Raw genomic sequence first — 17,741 nt, forward strand, 5'->3', positions numbered from 1 at the left:
TCTAACATATAAAAGGGGTCAACTGCGAGGCTCTTTGGTATGTTTGCAGCTCTCGTGTTGTATGCACGTGCACGAATGCAATGGGATGGTAAGACTGAGGATGTGTAGGTGTACATTCCCAGCTGCTGTCCCCAGGGTTAGGGAGAGTCTCTTCCATGTCCTCTGTACACTCTGCACAGTTTGGGTGGTCGTGGACTGAGCTGTCCCTTCCAGCAACCACTCCTCGGGTTAAGAAGGGTATCATGTCTCTCACTCCATGAGCTTGGGTGGCCATGTACTCTTCACACCCTCTATCAGGGTGATGGAACTCAGCTTTCCATTTTCCCATCCATAACCAGGTGACTCTCCCAGTTGGTCTATGACACAGGCTATACACCACATGTAAGGTCAAATCTCCACTCCTTCCTGAGGCCTGATTTTCCTAAGAATCAAATTAACAGCAAGACAATCAACTCCCAAGGCTCAGCTAAACCCACCTCCTCTCTTACTGCAACACAAACCCAATCGCCCTCTGCCAGGGCAGCCAAATTCTGAAGTCTGCTTCCTCCTCTTAATTACTTCCAGCTGCTAGTCCCTTCCTCTAGGCCTCTTGTTGCTGGCAGGTGCTATGGGGTGGGGCACATTTCATCCCCACATCCAGCACGCTGTTAACTGCCGCCTTCCTCAGTGCCTTGTTCCCTCGACGTTCCCCAAGTTACATTAAAGTTCTGTGTTGTTCAGTGCCGTGAAGAGTGCAGTGTCTCAGCCTATGACCCAATTTAAAAGGCAATGGAAAACTGCAGCCTTCGTGGTTGCAAAGGAAGGCATTCTTCTGATGCAATGCTAGACGGCCCTTGGGCAATATGGAGCACTGACTCTGGGGGATGCAGACTGCCTCTCTTGTTGGCGCTTATATACCAGGCATGGTGTGTAGTAGAGAAGTATGCACTAAGTCCAAAGTGAATTTCCTCAAGAAGCTGCATCCTTGTGACTCTGATAAACTCCGGGAGGCTTTTTTGGTTTTAGCTCTTGTCTTTCTAGGAGCAGATCAGACATCTGTTACCTTCTTGCTCTCCTTGTGAGATCATGAGATGACAATGATACTTTTTTTGCATTGAGCGAAGAGAGAGAGGTGCTACCGGTGGTCCTCTGAGTCCCTGTGCCAGCTAGTCTAGACTCTACACTGACCTTGTCCAACACTGATTTCTACACTGTGCATATTCTATTGAATATATTGTAATGGTAGGGATGAGGTTCAAAGTTGTGTCTTTTATTAGATGCATTGGAAAAATGGGCAGATTTGATCAAATACTTACTTTACCAAGTTGTTGCACTTAAACAGTTTTCTGCTCTCTTAGTTTCAACAAGTGGTATAATACCACATATAACTGTTTCCTATAAACCTTGCCACTTTTATATCTGATTACTGTTGTAGCATGAAGAATTTTGGGATGCAAAATACATTATTTACAGCCATCACAAGAGTGAAAAGGATGTTCTCTGTTGCACTGAATGCATAGAAAAGCTGGCTTATAGCTATTCTATTAAAAAACAAAACAAAACAAACAAACAAAAAAAACCACCACCACCACCAACAGAAAACACAAACCAAAATCACAAAATCCAAACAACTAGAACCTTGACTTCAAGTGAGTATGATCTGAATTCATTGTCTAAACAAGACTTAACATTTTTCTAAGGCTACAATATGTTCTTGAAGAACATAAATTACGAAAATCTTGAAGATACAGCCAAAAGCTACTAGAAATAATTTCAGCAACTTTGGCTTCTCTTGCTTACTGTAGCTGAAAAGCAGTTTCCAGAAAGGACCTCTTTGATGATGCTGTTTCTTGTCAAACTACTGGGGTGGACAAGAGTGGTCAACATAAGGAGATATGCAAATTCCGTAGCAGAAAATGTTAACACTTCTAATTAAAATCAGAACAGTGACAGCACCTTTTGTTTAAAACAAGATATGAATGCTCTTATATACTTGCATTTCTTGAATTCTAATAATGCAGTATGGAGGGTTGCCACAGTAGATGGAATAATGTTTTACTTCATGTTTAGGTAAGGATAGGAAACAGGCAAACAGGAAAGAAAGAAATGAGGTGATCAAGAGTAATTGCAACATATTTGTTATGTGAACACGTTTCAAAGAAAGACATGGAATTTCCCAACTGCAAAAAAAAACTAACCTAACCTAACCTAACCTAATCTAATTAAAAAAAAAAAAAAAAGAAAACAAAAAAAAACCAAACAAACAGACAAAAAAAAAGCACCAAACAAAATGTTTATGTTTCCTGCCACAGAAGTAACATAGCGAACACTTTTATTTGTATACCTTAAATTTTTTTTTTATCTGACAAAAGCCGTATCAACTGAATTTCAATTCTGTAGTATAACTGTATCTATTGAGAGACCTTCTGCAAGTGGGAAAACCACTAAAGAATGAATCTTTTCTCAGGCCATGTACAGGGAAAATTTAATGTGTTGGGCCTGTGCCAACTAAATTTTTCTTCTTCATTAGTAAAATATGGAATCCAAAGTGAAGTATTTAGACCTGGAAGAATTTTGCCTAATATTCTCATATGTTTGATAGCTGTAAATGCAGGTGTTCCAAAATCATAAGATTTTTGAGAAAGGTGATGTACAAAATGCTCCAAGACAAGGCAAGGTCTCCACAATCATCAAAGCTCGCCAACTGCATGTTTTAAGTTTTAAAAAATATTCTAAGAATTATCATGAATCCTATTTGGGTTAATAACTTGAAACTTTATAGAGTGACATAACTTATGAAATGGCAGTTAAGGAACTGTGAAGGTGATTAAGCTGTATACAAAAATAACACATTTATGAAAGAATAATCTGTCTATAAGTGTGAGTTGTGTTCTTAGTGTGGTGAAGTTGTGTTTACCGTAATGGCTTATGCACTCATTTCCCTTCTAAGTTATAGGGCTACAGGAACTATGGCTTTCTGTTTTGTGCTGTGTCAAGCTGTGAACCAAACCCCTGTAACGTCTGAATCTTTTCAACTAAACTTTGAATGACCTTGTACTTGGAAAATGTTTTTAAATCCTGTTTAGTCATTATACTTGTTTAGTAGCTAATCCAAGTACATTGTTTTGCAAGTAAAGTTAGCTTCTTGTTGCCCACGTGTAATAGGGAACATACGGTCAAGGGGACAATGATAAAAATATTAGGAAATAGATGAAAAGTTAAAAAAGACGGTTATTAAAAGGTGGGGATGTGGAAAAAGTGAAAGCTACATATTAAATTGCAATGGGATAGCTTAAGGGAAAAGAAAAAAAAAGTTATGTCCCTTAAAAAAAGGAAAGGTAAAAATGTAAACACATTACAATTATGGCAGGATAGTCATTATAGTTAAGTGAGCATGTAATAACACACAAAGATAAATAATTGAAGGTGTAAGATTCTAAAGGGAGACACGGTATTGATCATGTAGTTGCTGAATCTTACATCTACATATAACTGGACAGAGAATACTCAGATGTGGTGTCTCATCTTTACATTTACACCAATAATTCCAGAGATAATAATTTCAGTCATAATAAAAATACTTTTATATACAATTAATAATGTAAAACATATTTTGGCTTTGAATAGTCACCTTCTTATCCTTCTGAGAAGGCATTGAGCTCATTGTGCTGCAAAAACCAACTTCCAAAAGCAAAGGCATCACCAAGGTCTTTTGTCAGAGCCATGGGAGGAAGGACTGGACATTTTAATGTATGTTCTAACTCCCATGATGTATAAACCTCCTTCACCTGTCTGCATGGTAAAAATTTTGTGTTTTGCCACAGTGGTACATTCAGGGCAACTTTTCTGAAATCTGCGGAAATGTGATGATGGAGGGGAAAAGAAAGCATACGTCTTAGGTGTGAAAACAGTCCTATGGCAAGGTGGATACTGTTGAAATGCAATTCAGTTGGTGCTCTTTCCCAGGCTAAAAAAACATCCCTAACTTCTTTTTTACTTTCAGCTTCTTTTTTCATGTGTTTGGGAAAAGTTCTAGACTTTTCTTGTGCTTTGTTTCTCATGGCCATTATAGGAAACACGCAAAGGTCTGTTTTGGCAACACCGTTTAACCCTTTATTTCAAAACGTGCTGTTACACAAGTGTTCTGGATTTAAGACCGGGATGTGCACACTCCCGAATATTCCAAACGATCTAACGGCCCTTCCAGGGCTTCCCTCACTTCCAGCTGTAGGGTCTGAGACCCAACTCAAGCAATAAACCCCGACGATCTGCCTATGCGATACAAGTCCAGATGTTCCCGCAACTCAGGACGGGCAGGAATGTGTCGGCCCCCCACGTGTGAGGCAGCAGCCGCTACAACGTGATGGGAGAAGGGGGCTGGAGCCCTGCCCCGCCCTGCCGGGTGCCAGCCCCTCCCAGCGGGCAGCGCGACGCTGCCGCACCCCGACCCTCCCGGCGGCCGTTGGCGCTGACGTCCCTTGGCACTAACGGCCGCCGCTGGCGTTGCGCGGGTGCTGCGCATGCGCGGCCGCTCCGCTCGGGCGGGCGAATTCAAACGCGCCCTCGCGCCCCTGCTCGTTGTCGGGGTAGCGGCTGCTCTGACGTCATCGCGCCGCGTCCTCCTTCGCGCCGCTTTCCGGCGCTGGCGGCGAGCGGGGATCAGCGGAGGGGAGCGGGGCGGAGGGGGGCAAAGTTTTACGCGCCCGCCCGCTCGCCCCCGCCGCGCTGCTCCCATGGCCTCGGCGCGCGCGGCCGCGTCGCGGGTGGCGCTGCTGGAGGACGAGCTGCGGGGGCTGGCGGAGGAGCTGAGCCGCTGCCAGGTGCGCCAGGGCGTGGCGGAGCGGGGAGCGCGGCGCGGAGCGGAGCGGGCGGGACCCCCTCTGGGGACGAGGGTTCGAGACCCGCCGGCGGCGAGCAGGGAAGGAGGGAGCGGTGTGGGGAGGCCACAGCGCTGTTGCCGCCTCGCCTCGGCCCCCGTCCTCAGCACCTGTTAGGTGGTCCCGGGCTCGCTCTGGTGCCGCCGGGCCTGCGGGGCTGTTCCCCCAGCGGTGCTGAGGCACGGAGCGCTGCCAGCTCCTGGGAAACTGAACACACGAGGGGGTTACCTCAGGGGGTCTGAGCTTTCCCCCGCCTTTGTGGCTGAGTGTGCCCGAGCAGTTCCTCAGGTTTTACTAACAGTCGCGGATGTACTTTGAGGAGTTCCACTCGGACAGACATCCTTCAGACGTGCTTTCGCCATTCCTCCTGTTCATCACTTGTGTTTGCTACTTACTACATTTAAAGGTGATAGCTGGCTGTTAGGATGAGGTACTGTCATGGCAACCTGCTCCAGCCAAACTAATCTAGAAGAGGGGAAGGTGATGTCTCATGCTGTAGTTGCTTTCTGTCTTGCTCCCTCCGTGACAGCCCAAACAGTGCTGTGCTGTGTGGCTGGTCTGTTTAATTCCACAAAGGCCAGGGCACAGGTATGTAGTCACACCTGTGAGCAGAAAACAGTGTCTACGCAGGAGTTAGTAGCTGTTTGTTGCTTCAGACAGCATTGGTGCACCTGCCAGCTGGTGCTGGTTGTGTTACAGGTCGAATCCAGGCTTGGAAAAACTTGTTGCGTTGGAGAATTAAGGGGAAAGGGAGCTGTCAATAAAAATCCCTTTTAGAAATACAGAATAATGAATGGTTTGGGGAGATCTTAAATGTCCCACAGGAGAAGTTTAGAAAACTCTTTAATGATAATTGTTTCCCCTTCTCATCATGCAGATCTGCGGTATCAGATGACGTTTGGTGGAGGCGGAACAAAGATCCTCTGCTCATTTGCTAACTGAACATAAACTATGTATTACTAAAACCTAGTAGCATAAAATGTGTCGGAGAACATTATAAATACGAGAAACTTTGAAGGAAACAGTACAAATTTAAATTTCCAATCACTTTCATAATGTAACTTGATTTACACAAATTAAGCATCCAATTTTCCTTTAGATTCATTCAATACATGTGCATTTCTACTTGTTCCTGGATTAGATGAAACCATTCCAATCATCTTAAAGTTAACACTCAGAAACAATTTTAAATGTATTTCCTTTATAGTCTCATGCATATTATCCTACCGTTGTTGTGCCTTCTCTTGTGTCAGCTTTCTGAAAAGGGAAGCAAGTGGAAACAGAATACGGATGTAGTTCCTGCATGTGAAAACAAAACACAGCCTGTGTTCAGCAGTAATCTCTTCAGCTCTAGGTTGAACCAAATATGTACGATCCTTCTAATAATAGTGTAGTGGGTGCATGCCTTCAGCATTTATTTCAGGTTATTAATAAAATAGAAAGGGAATTGAAGCAGTAATATATAAGCAGATATTCTCTGAAAGCACTGCATTATAGGCATCCATGTGTTTACCGCATTACTAATCCATCAAGAAATGTAGGGAAACCTGTTAAAACCTATTTATGTGGTTTATGTAAGCATGAGAAGAAGGGAGAAAACAGATTTTATTCAATAAAAGAGGTGGTACCTAGTCAATTATGCAGCTTTTCCAAAGTAAGGTTTATTGAAAACTATAAGTCACTTTCAAAGTTAGGTGAAGTTGCTCTGAATTTGGACGGAAACTAAAATAGACTAGAGTAATATTTTTCAACTGGTATAGCAGTCAACTAATAGTTGAAATATTCAAGAATGGTTAATTCATTTGAAGTTATTATTTCATTACAAACACTCTGTGCAAAGACAGATCCTTTAAATCATAAGTATATACAGGCAATTGTTGATGTGCTGTTCTAATTTCTTTACAGTTGAACAGGAAGTTGTTACTAACTGACTAATTAATTTATTGGAATTATATTTTTTCTGCTGTGATTTACTTTCAGATGAAATTTAGGGAGGTCTTCTGTGGTTCTTAAGTTCACCAAACACTTCTATGTTTTGCTAATTGGAATCACGTAATTGTTTAAGTTGGAAGGGTTCTTCTGAGATCATCCATTCCAACCCACCCTACTTGAGCAGGGTCAGCCAAGCTTGTCGCCCAGAATGGTGTCCACTCAGGTCTTGAATATTTCCACAGATGGAGGCTCTGCAACACTGCAAGGGCAGCCTGTGCCCATGTGTAAAGACTGCACAATAAAAAAGCATGTTTCAGTTTCCATCAGGACTTTTCTTGTCTTTATGTTTTATTTTTTTCTGGGTAGGGTTATCTAACTAAACAGGGGTTGTTTAGTCTGGAGGAGACTCAGGGGAGACATTATTGCTCTCTACAACTACCGGAAAGGAAGGTGTGGGGAGCTGGGGGCCAGCCTCTTCTCACAGGTAACTAGTGATAGGACTAGAGGGAATGGCCTCAAGTTGTGCCAGGGGAGGTTTAGGTTGGAAATTAGGAGAAATTTCTTCTCAGAAAGGGTAGTCAGGTGTTGGAAGGGTTTGCCCAGGGAGGTGGTGGCATCACCGTCCCTGGGGGTGTTTAAGGAAAGGGTGGACGTGGTGCCTGGGGACATGGTTTAGTGGATGATATTGGTGGTTGGACCAGATGATCTTGGAGGTCTTTTCCAACCCTAGTGATTCTATGATTTTGAAGACTACCTTAGCTGGCATTTTGAATAGAAGTGTTATGTAAATACCTGAAGAAAGACATTAGTGAGAATCTTAGCTTTTATTCCAGCAACTGGATAAAACTACATAACTTAACATAAACTACTTAACTTAACATAAACTACTTTCTTCTAGGATTGTTGCACTGAAATACTTCTAACCTGTCCTTCCAAAACAGCCTTCCCAACTGAAATCTAGTTTAGCCTTACTGATATTCAAAATATACCAGATCTAAGGTCTAAGGTATTTTAGATATTAGCCTTCAGGGGTGTGTGTGTGTGTGTGTGTATGTATATATATATATATATATATATATATACATATCCAATGTGTGTGTGTGTATATGTATGTATATATTTCAAAGGAGAAAATATAGTTTATCAAATAACCGAGGTTGAAAGTTTTCCTTAGTTCCAGGGAAGACTAAACAAGTTTTTAGGAAATGGAGAACTGTATATCCTACATCTAGGTAAAATCTGCCGAGCTTCTTTTCTACTTCTCCACGTCTCCTCGGGCTACTATATTTTCTGTCATATAAACTGCACTTCCAAAACAGTCTCCCCTCTGGGAACTGGAGTCCGCTGATGATGACTACATACATGGAAGGCATTTCTGGCTTATACAGCTCCTGAGTCTTAACGGAAGTGTTGAGCATGCTGGTTGTGTTCCGTCTAGCCGTAGTGCTCCAGGCTGCTGCCTCTCCTGCAACAGGATCCTGGAGTAGCTGGCCATTTCCCTCATCTGGTGTGGTGGCCCTTACCTTCTGGTTTAGGTTCTTTTTCCTCTCGACATCTTTTTGCCTTTTGAGGTAATGTTTTCTGCCATGTAAAGGTACCTGCAGAGCCAAGTACGATGTTTCGAAGATTTCACTTTTTCCCCACCATTTTTTTTTTTTTTTTTTTTTCCCCCAAAGCTAAGATTCTCCTGGTAAGTCTAGACCTTGGCAGCTTTTGGCTTGCAGTATTTGGTGTTTTCTTTAGTGCTCCTAATGACACTGGGCGCTTGAATCACAGTAAGTGGCTTCTTGAAGCTGAGCATGTGAGAAGACTTCAACAACCATTTTGTTGCGTTTACTGTAAAAACTGATGTTGATTTGCAGCTCTGCAATGTAAATTGTAAAAAAAAAAATAAATAAATATCTGAGGCATGTTTGCCTCTGGTATTATGCTGTTTGGGAAAATTACGATTGCTGCGTCTGCAGTAGAGCATTATATAATGATTTTAACACTCATTTAATAAACAAGTCTTAACTTAAGTGCCTCTCTTCTCCTAATTTTACTTGAGAATAACTTGAGTAATGGAGTAATTTTCCTGAACATGATTGGAAAGGAAACAAGGATATTTTTCTTTGGGACCTTGTTGTTCCAGTTCTGTGACTGGCTCAACATTGTTGGAGGATGATGGGAACGCAAAGGTCGAGCAGTAAGTTATAACACATCTGGTCTCTGTTACTTGCTTTAACTTCTGCAATCTATTTTGGGGTTTTATACTTCTGCCTACCACCTAACTATCTTGAGAGCCTTCCATGGAAAATCTTTAACAGCTATGTCCTTATTCCTCCCTGGAGTTCTTGGCTCTGCTTGGTGTTTAAAAGATCTGGCCTGTGTTCTCCCCCGCTCCTTTTCCCTTGTGATTCTGTATGTTTTATTTATTTATTTTTTTTTTTCCTGGGCAGATGGAGGTGTTGTTTTTTGCAAGTGTAGTTGCTTGTGGTAAAGGAAATCAGAGTGGCTTATATGTGGTTTTTATTTTTTTTAAGGGGAATGATTTGCTGTATCTCTGGAAGCTGGCTCTTTGAGCAGAGTTTCTGCGCCAAGAATATTTTTCTTTAGCTTTCTTGTGCTTTCTCTTTAATCTTATGAATACCTTAAAACAAACAAAAAACCACACCTGGTGACTGTGTTAGAAATTGATTTATAGTGTTTTCTGTAATTGATTTCTTGCAATCATTTTTCTGTGGAAGCAGTTTCATTTGGTACAAAATAATATGCATTTGGAAAGCAGAAGGTGTGCATCTTGGTAATCTTGCTGTCAGCCTCTTAACTGCTGAATTACATAGACTTCAATGCACCTAATTCCCTAACCAAAAAGATAGAAAAGATTCATTAAAATATCACATAGTGAAACTGAATTCTTCATTGAATCCTTGCTTTCATTCAGTCTGACAGAGTGATTTGAGACTGGGCTTTTTGTATCCAGTTGTCTTCTGTTGCTGGAAACAAGTTGGAAGAAACAGGCATGTGTTGTGCCTTATATTTATGCTACTGGTGATAACTACATGACTTCAGTATGATTAGCTTCATTTCATATTTTCTAAAAATCTTACCCATTGTTAGTCTAAACAGCCAACTGCCTTCACCATTTTATTAATTAGAGCTTTGGCTACAAAAGTAACACTGCAACTCATTCTGCTATAATAACGTGGGATTTTTCCTGCTTGTACTTCCCTTCCAACTCCATGGTTCTGCAAAGAACCAAGAGTATCATAACTGCTCTCTGAAGTTATATGTGCTGATTTTTGGCACGTCTTTTTAATGTAAACTTCTATAGCTGACATGCTTTTCCTAGCAATGATGGTTATAAAGCCCACGGCTTTGCTATATAGGAGTTAATAGGTGTACACAGCTGTAACTAAGTAACAGGTCTCTCAAGCATGCAGCACTGCATGGTTTATACCCCTGACCATAATATTTGGTCAAAGAAACCATAGTGCAGTTTACGGTTTTCTGTTTACGAAAGCAGAAACTTCTCCATTAGTCAGAAAGTTGGGAACTGATCACTAATCTGTGTATGTGTATTCTGCTGTGGCTGATTCTCAGGTTTCTGTCAGGTTCCTACAGTTTCTGTCAAAAGGTGATAAACATAGATGGAGAAAAAAGTGATCTTCCTATAGTTGCTGTTAATGTTGCTTCTGTCCATCATCAGGGATTGAAAAGATGTTTGTAGGAATGGGCTGTGAATATCCATAACTGCGATGGGGTAGAAGGGGAATGAAGAAGGTGGGCTGTTAGTCTGTGGAAGGTGGAGTGGCTGGGGCGACAGCTGCTTCTAGTTTTGTTTTGTGTTTCATGTTTCCTGCTTATCTTGGAAAGCTGTGCGCAGACCTGCTCTGGTCTTTGTGCCCTGTTTTACACTGCTTGCAGAAAAAGAATAGTACTTCTGTGGACAAATGGACTGTCTTGTTTTGATCACTTTGTGGGTCAGGGCAGGATGTAAAATATTCTATTTGGTATTACTAGCATTAATCACAGATAGGATTGCTATAACAAACCTTTTTATTATGAAAAATAATCCATTACCTGGAAAAACAGATGCATTCTGTCCTTCTTGACCAATGTAATAACCAGGACACCCACTGAAAATTGAATGAAGCTATGATAACATTGATTTATAAGCATTTTTAAATAAAATATTTATAAGTAAATGTGAAAAATGTATTTAATAGGTTAAAAAAGAAACCAAAACATTGCATTTTCTGCATGAGTAGCTATTTAACATGCATGTTGATTGTACATGTTAAAAATCTTTTAAAGTCAATAGCTGTGAATTGGAGCTAATACTATAGAAGAAAAACATGGTTCTTTCTTAGTGATTTGCTTTTATGTCAAGCTGTTTTTTCTTCTCTCTTTGTAACCAAAATGTAAGTGGTTGTGAACTACCAATATAAGAATTTGAATGCATTAGTTTTTCTTCTGGATGAATTGTTGATATCCATATACTACTGTTCCTTCAAAATGGGGCAAAGTGTTTAATGCTTCCATTCATTAAAGACTGGTTTCTTTTATTAGTGATGAAGACAAGCCCACATATTTATTGGTACAGTGGGATTCCAGCTGTTTAGTGCTTTGTGTTTTTGTTTTGTTTTGTTTTTTTAATTTTTATTTTATGCCCTTATATTTTGCCATAAGGAGTCTAAATCACGTGAGTATGATCGGTACAGGTGCTGTTAATAAAGACCTTACTATTTATGTGTTGTACACAGAGAAATAACATTGTTGAATAGCAAAGTTTGTTCACTCTTTTTCTTTTGCTTTTATTTTTCACAAATTTTAACTAACAAGAGTGAAATTCAATGTATTTTGTCTTCTGAAAAAATATGGAATATTGGAATACTGTGAAGATGAACTGAGAGTGAGATTTGTTAAAAATATGTATTTTGACATCCATTTTAGTTATCTGTTTGCAGCATATCTGTGATATGAGTATTTCAACTTGCCCCTAGAGTGAGTGGGAAACAAAAATTTGGTATAGAGTGGAAAGGTACCTTTTATGGGAACAACAAAAATATGTTGCTTCTCAGTAAAGAAATTACTGTTTTACGTGTAGAGAAATAGACTCTTGCTTGTAATTTTTCCAACTGCATTGAGAGTAATTCTAGAACATACTGAGATTTCTACATGTACCAAATTGCATGAATTTACAGATTCAGCATTCTGTTTTTTCCCATCAAAATGTATTTTGGTTCAGGAGGAGGTATGCTGTTTTTAAGGATAGACTTCAGGTAATCGTGTTTTTCTTTGTTACTATTGAGCGTGCACTTTTTCAATGATTTCATTTGCTGTTTGGTTCATAACTTTCAAGATGTGCAAATGTCATTCTACTATTTGTCCTCAGTTTCAGAGGCACTTTTTTGGAAAGTACTATGAAGTAATTTCAGAAAGATTTAACGGATGTGACGGACCCACATTCTACTTGATTAGTTTGATAAGTCAGACTTAATATACACAAATGTGTGGTCATATTGTCTGTAAAATTAAACTACTCATGGATTCCCCTATTCTGAGATGCATTGAAACTCTCAAAGGCGTTCTGATTATATTAATCCAGAGCATTGTATTTAAGTAGACACCAACTCTGAAGCCCATGCTGAAACTTCCAGGTTATTCTCTGCTTTCAAAACCACAATTGAACTCTTAGAATAACACTAATAACTCTAGCACTTAAAGAAAAAGGTTTTGTGCAAAATTTGTCCTATTCTGTGCATCTTCGCTCAGATTCTGCACTGGACCTGTGTGGTGGTTTTACCCAGCTGGGCAGCTGAACTCTACCACAACTGCTCTCATGTTCCCCCTCCTCAAAAGAAGAGGCGGAAGGGAAATTATGCTGGAAAGGAAACAAGGCTCATGGGTTGACATAAGGATGATTTAATTAATGAGAAAAGAAAGAGGAGGAAAAAAAAAAAGACAAGTAAAGGCCATGTGGAAGCACAGAGGAATGGGAAAAATAATCTCTACTTCCCTTCAAAGAGCAATGTTTGGCCACGTCCCCGGAAGCAGGGCCTTAATACGCATTGTGGTCGTTTGGGAGGACAGACGTCTACATAACGAGAGCCCCCCCGCCTCTCCTTCCCCTTTCCCACCTTTTATTGCTGAGTGTGACACCACATGGTATGGAATATCCCTTTGGTGGGTTTAGGCCACCAAAGGGATATTTGTCCTGGCCATGTCCCCTCCCCACCTCTTGCCCAGCCTGCTGGCTCTTGGGGGGTTTGGAGGGAGTCTTGGTGCTGTGCCAGCACTGCTCAGCAACAGACACAGCACTGGTGTGATACCAGTGCTGTTCTAGCTACAAGTGCAACACACAGTATTTGTTAATATAGGGCACTTCAGGGAAAGATAACTCCATCCCAGAGCCAGTGCAACCTCATACTTGCCAATGACAAAGAGCTTCCTGGAAACATGAAGGTTAAAGGCAGCCTTGGCTGCAGTGGCCATGAGACGATGGAGTTCAGGATCCTTTGGGCAGTGACGAAGGTGAAAAGCAAGCTCACGGCCCTAGACTTCAACAGAACAGACTTTGGCCTTTTCAAATTTCTGCTTGAAAGATTCTCATGGTATAAGGCCCTGGAGGGAAGAGGGGCCTGAAAAGCTGGTTAATATTCAAGGATCTCCTCCTCCAGGCCCAAGAAAGGTCAATCCCAACAAATAGGAAGTCAGACAAAAAATGTCAGGAGGCCTGTATGGATGAACAAGGAGCTCCTGGCCAAACTAAAAAAAAGAAACATGGTACAAACACAAAAAAGGAAGTATACAGAGGGTGGAGGCAAGAGTGGATAACCTAGGAGGAATACAGACACTTTGTCCAAGTATCCAGGCTTAAAATTACTGAAGCTAACGCCTGGGTGGAATTGAATCTGGCCAGAGATGTCAAGGACAAGAAGGGCTTCTGTAAGTATCTCAGTGATAAAAGGAAGGCATAGGGAAAATGTGAGCCCACTGCTGCACAGTGTGGGGGAGGGACCTGGTTACACAGCACAGTGGAAGGGCCCAGGTACTGAATGCCTTCTGTGCGTCAGTCTTTGCTAGCAAGACTGTCCTTCAGGAATCCCAGGTCCCAGAGACGGGGAAAGACTGCAGCAAGGAAGCTGTACATTTGGGGGAAGAGGATCAGGTCAGGGAATGCGTAGGCAAACTGAACGTACTTAAGTCCTTGGGCCCTGAATGGATGCACCCATGAGTGCTGAGGGAGCTGTCAGATGTCATCATGAGGCCACTGTCTGCAATCTATAAGCTCGAGAAATGTCTGCCAGGAACCTCGTGAAGTTCAACAAGGGGAAGAAGTGCAGAGTCCTGTGTCTGCAGAACAACCACCCCAGGCACCAGCACATGTCGGGGGTCACCCAGCTGGAAACAGCTCTGCAGAAAGGGACCTGCGGGTCCTGTTGGAAACCAACCAGGCCATGAGCCAGCAACGTGTCCTTGTGGCAAAAATGGTGAAGGGTATCCTCGGCTGCACGAGGGGAAGTACAGTCAGCACATGAAGGGAGGTGATCCTTTCCCTTGGTTCAGCACTGGCGACGCCACACCTGGAGCACTGGGTCCAGTTCTGGGCTCCCCAGTACAAGAGAGACCTGGAGCTACCAGAGACGGCCCAACAAAGGGCAACAAAAGTGATCAGTGGAGTGGAGCTGATCTCACACGAGGAAAGGCTGGGAGAGCTGGGAGTCTTCAGCCTGGAGAAGAGGAAGCTCGGGGTGGGGGGGATCGTATCACTGCTGATAAATACCTGAAGGGAGGGTGCGGACAGGAGCCAGGCTCCTTTCTGTGGTGCCCAGTGCTGGGACTGGAGGCAGTGGGCACAAACGGAAGCACAGGAGGCTCTATCTGAACGTCATGAAGCGCTTTTCCACTGTGAAGCTCACTGAGCACTGGCACAGGTTGCCCAGAGAGGCTGTGGTTTCTCCTTCCTTGCAGATAGGCAGAAGCCATCTGGACGTGGTCCTGGGCAAGCGGCTCCTGCTTGAGCAGGGGGGTTTGGGACAGATGACCTCCAGAAGCCCTTTCCAACCTCACCCCACCTATGATTTTGTGTAATTACTGCAATGGGTAGAGTTAGATTTTATTCAAAGTTCTTAAGTATTTGCAGCTCAAAATGAAAACTCAGATGCGTTGAGAGGATTAAAGCAAACCCTGTCCTCTGGAAGTGAACCCTTTTCTTTCTCCTATCTTTTCATCTTTGAAAACAATTCTTACGTTGTTCAATCATTAAGTTGATGATCAGATTTTTTTTTCTTTGGGGTGGTCCTTTGGGGACCCACAAGCTGGACCCGATCCTTGTGGGTCCCTTCCAACTTGGATGTTCTGTGATTCTGTGAAGTTTCCAATATTGAGTACTCAGAAGAAAGGCATGCGGAGCATCCTGATTGTGTAGTCTGTCCTAAAAAAAAGCAAAGAAAGTTACTTTCTTTTAGCTACTTCGGGAGGGTGGCATTGTGTGTTACCGGCCCATGTCTATCAGATAACTTATTTCTCCTGTTTAACTGATGTTGATTTCTGTACAGTCCTACTGTGATGGTACTAAAGTGACTTTTATGATGCTACTTCACTAACTGTGCCACGTCAGACAAGAAGTATCTTATTTCTTGTCATAGGGTTATAAAATGAGTCCAATATTTATGTCAACAATGTGTAATAAAATTAATCAGTTAAGTATGTTGCTGTCTTCTTGTCACTGATGGACTAATCTGAAGAGTCCATTTATGAAATCGTGTAATGACAGATAGCATCTTTTAGCGTGTGATGTGCAGTACCGTTGCCTAGACCACTATTGCTACTTCAGCATTGTAACACAATAATACATCAACAAATTAATGCAAGAGAGCAAACTCAAGTTTGCTTTCAACAGAGTTTTCAGTAAGGACGCAATCTCTTTGTTTGTGTGCATGTTTACATGAATGCACATAAAAAAGCGGTATCCCATCTTTTTCCATTTTTGTTTCAAAGGCATTTTCTTTGTTGCTAAAACTATTAACAGAGACAAGAAACAATTATTTAAGTAGAATCACAGTTAATCTATTTTTCTAACGTAATAAAATTACTTGTTGGTTTTATACCCCTTCTAATTTAAGAAGATTACATTAAGGAATTGGGGATGAAGGTGGAGGGAGATACACTTGTTTGCTGGTGGCATCTGTTTTGAAGCTATCCATCTGGTCAGGTCACATGCAGTCGTCTTACAGATCTGTTGGGCAGTTAGATGTGGCAGTGCATACTGTTTTTGAGTGACTCTTGTGAACGTAAAAATAACCTCATGTTCTCTTTGCAGCCTGGTGTGTATAAGGCACTATGATTTCTTGTGAGGTAATGGTCAGTCGTATCTTCTAGTCACTTTTTTAGATTATTGAAAAGCTTAGCACCTCGAAGAACACTCTTATGCTTTACAAAGTCTGATCTGTGCTATATGACCACTCAGGAAGACCGGGTGGGTTGTAGAGAAAATACCTCATATTTAGTGATACACTACATGACTGGAACATGACAGTCTTCACCAAGAAATACTGACAGAACAGTATCTACTCAGTTTGCACTGGCAGCCTATTAGCAGTGTATGTTTAAAAGTGACATGAAACATCAAGAAGAAAGTCTGTCACTTGTATGTAAAATGTATACATCAGCTTGATTAAACGCCTGAGCTGTAATCAGAAGCATACTAGATGTTAGGAGAGTCCAAAACATACTAACGGTGTTCTTGCAAGTTTTTCAATGCTCACACCAGACATGTTATTTCATGCTTTTTCAGTCTTTCTGAAAGATAATCTGATACTTGCTCAGTCCTGTGTGTTACTTTGCATTTACGTATGGATTCTTTCTTCCAGCATGATGGTGATGTATATTTCACTCAGTAGAGAAATACTCACTTCATAATACGGAAAACTGTCAATGTCTGGTATTGTAGAGTTCTTAATAAAAATTACAGTAAACCAATAGCTCCCTCTGTCCTCCCAGCTGTTTCGTTTCCCCTTTTGGGGGTATCCACAGGTATTCACTGTTTAAAATTTTAAATGAGAGTTTGTGTCCTCTTCTTTTCTAGCAGTTGTTCCAGGGGGTAGTGTTTTTTGTTGTTTTTTTTTGGGGTGGTGGTGATTGTTCTGTTGCATGTGTGTTCTATTTCTGATTTCAGAAGGTGGTGTTTTGTTTAGTAAATTATCATTTGTAATGCTATAAAAATTTAGGGTATGGTATGAACACTTCTAATAGTTAACAGACTTTGAAATAAAGCAAAAGACCAAAAAGAATGCTGACTCCAAACTGTAGCTGAGATACTTGATGTGTGATTTACACTAAAGGAGTTTTTTAGTTTATCCTTGTTCTCAACACAGTTTATTATAGATATGTAAACAAAAACTAGACCTACATTTAACACCCAAATTCATGAATGAACTGTTCCTGTGAACAGAAAAATATTTTTTATGTTTTTGTCATTGTCACTGCTAAATTAAAAGCTTTTTTCTATCGGAATTCAGTAGCATTGCTTTAAAAGAATGCCAGCTAATCCTCCGTGATGAAAAGTTGTAAAAATACTAAAAATTTTCTAAATATGGTGAGCTCCCTTTTTAGTGTCCTGTAGACAAATAACTGCGTGCAATATTTAAACAATTTTACATGCTTCTGATATCAAATGTCCAGAGCAATAATTTATGCTTGGATTTCTCTTCTGAGAAGGAAGGAAACTGGTTACATTGAAATGAGTATATTTGTCTTGCTCTGCATGTAAGCTTGAGGGATTCTGTGTTTTGTGACTTAAGCTAATGTTTAATAAATTCATGATTTTACTTGCAAGCAAGTACTTAAGATCTGGCTAGTTATGCCGTATCACCTTGGTCTGTGACTTGTCTTATGGTTGTCCCACCTTCTGAGCTTCTTGTTAAAAATCAGTAACAAAAATCAAGTTTGCTTTGTAACGAGCGGGTT

General features: G+C 41.2%; 1 protein-coding gene across 3 annotated transcripts in view; it reads left to right on the top strand.

The window, feature by feature from the left end:
• The first annotated feature begins 4,079 nt into the window (after positions 1-4,079).
• Positions 4,080-17,741, top strand: part of CNTLN (centlein) — a 207,598-nt gene continuing 193,936 nt past the window's right edge. For all 3 annotated transcript variants that reach the window (XM_040540984.1, XM_040540985.1, XM_040540986.1), the window contains exon 1: positions 4,080-4,799. In XM_040540984.1, coding sequence (XP_040396918.1) covers positions 4,500-4,799 — 300 coding nt within the window. In that variant the 5' untranslated portion in view covers positions 4,080-4,499. The remainder of the gene's footprint in view (positions 4,800-17,741) is intronic.

This window comes from Cygnus olor, chromosome Z, assembly GCF_009769625.2.
Source record: "Cygnus olor isolate bCygOlo1 chromosome Z, bCygOlo1.pri.v2, whole genome shotgun sequence".
Taxonomy (NCBI): Eukaryota; Metazoa; Chordata; class Aves; order Anseriformes; family Anatidae; genus Cygnus; species Cygnus olor.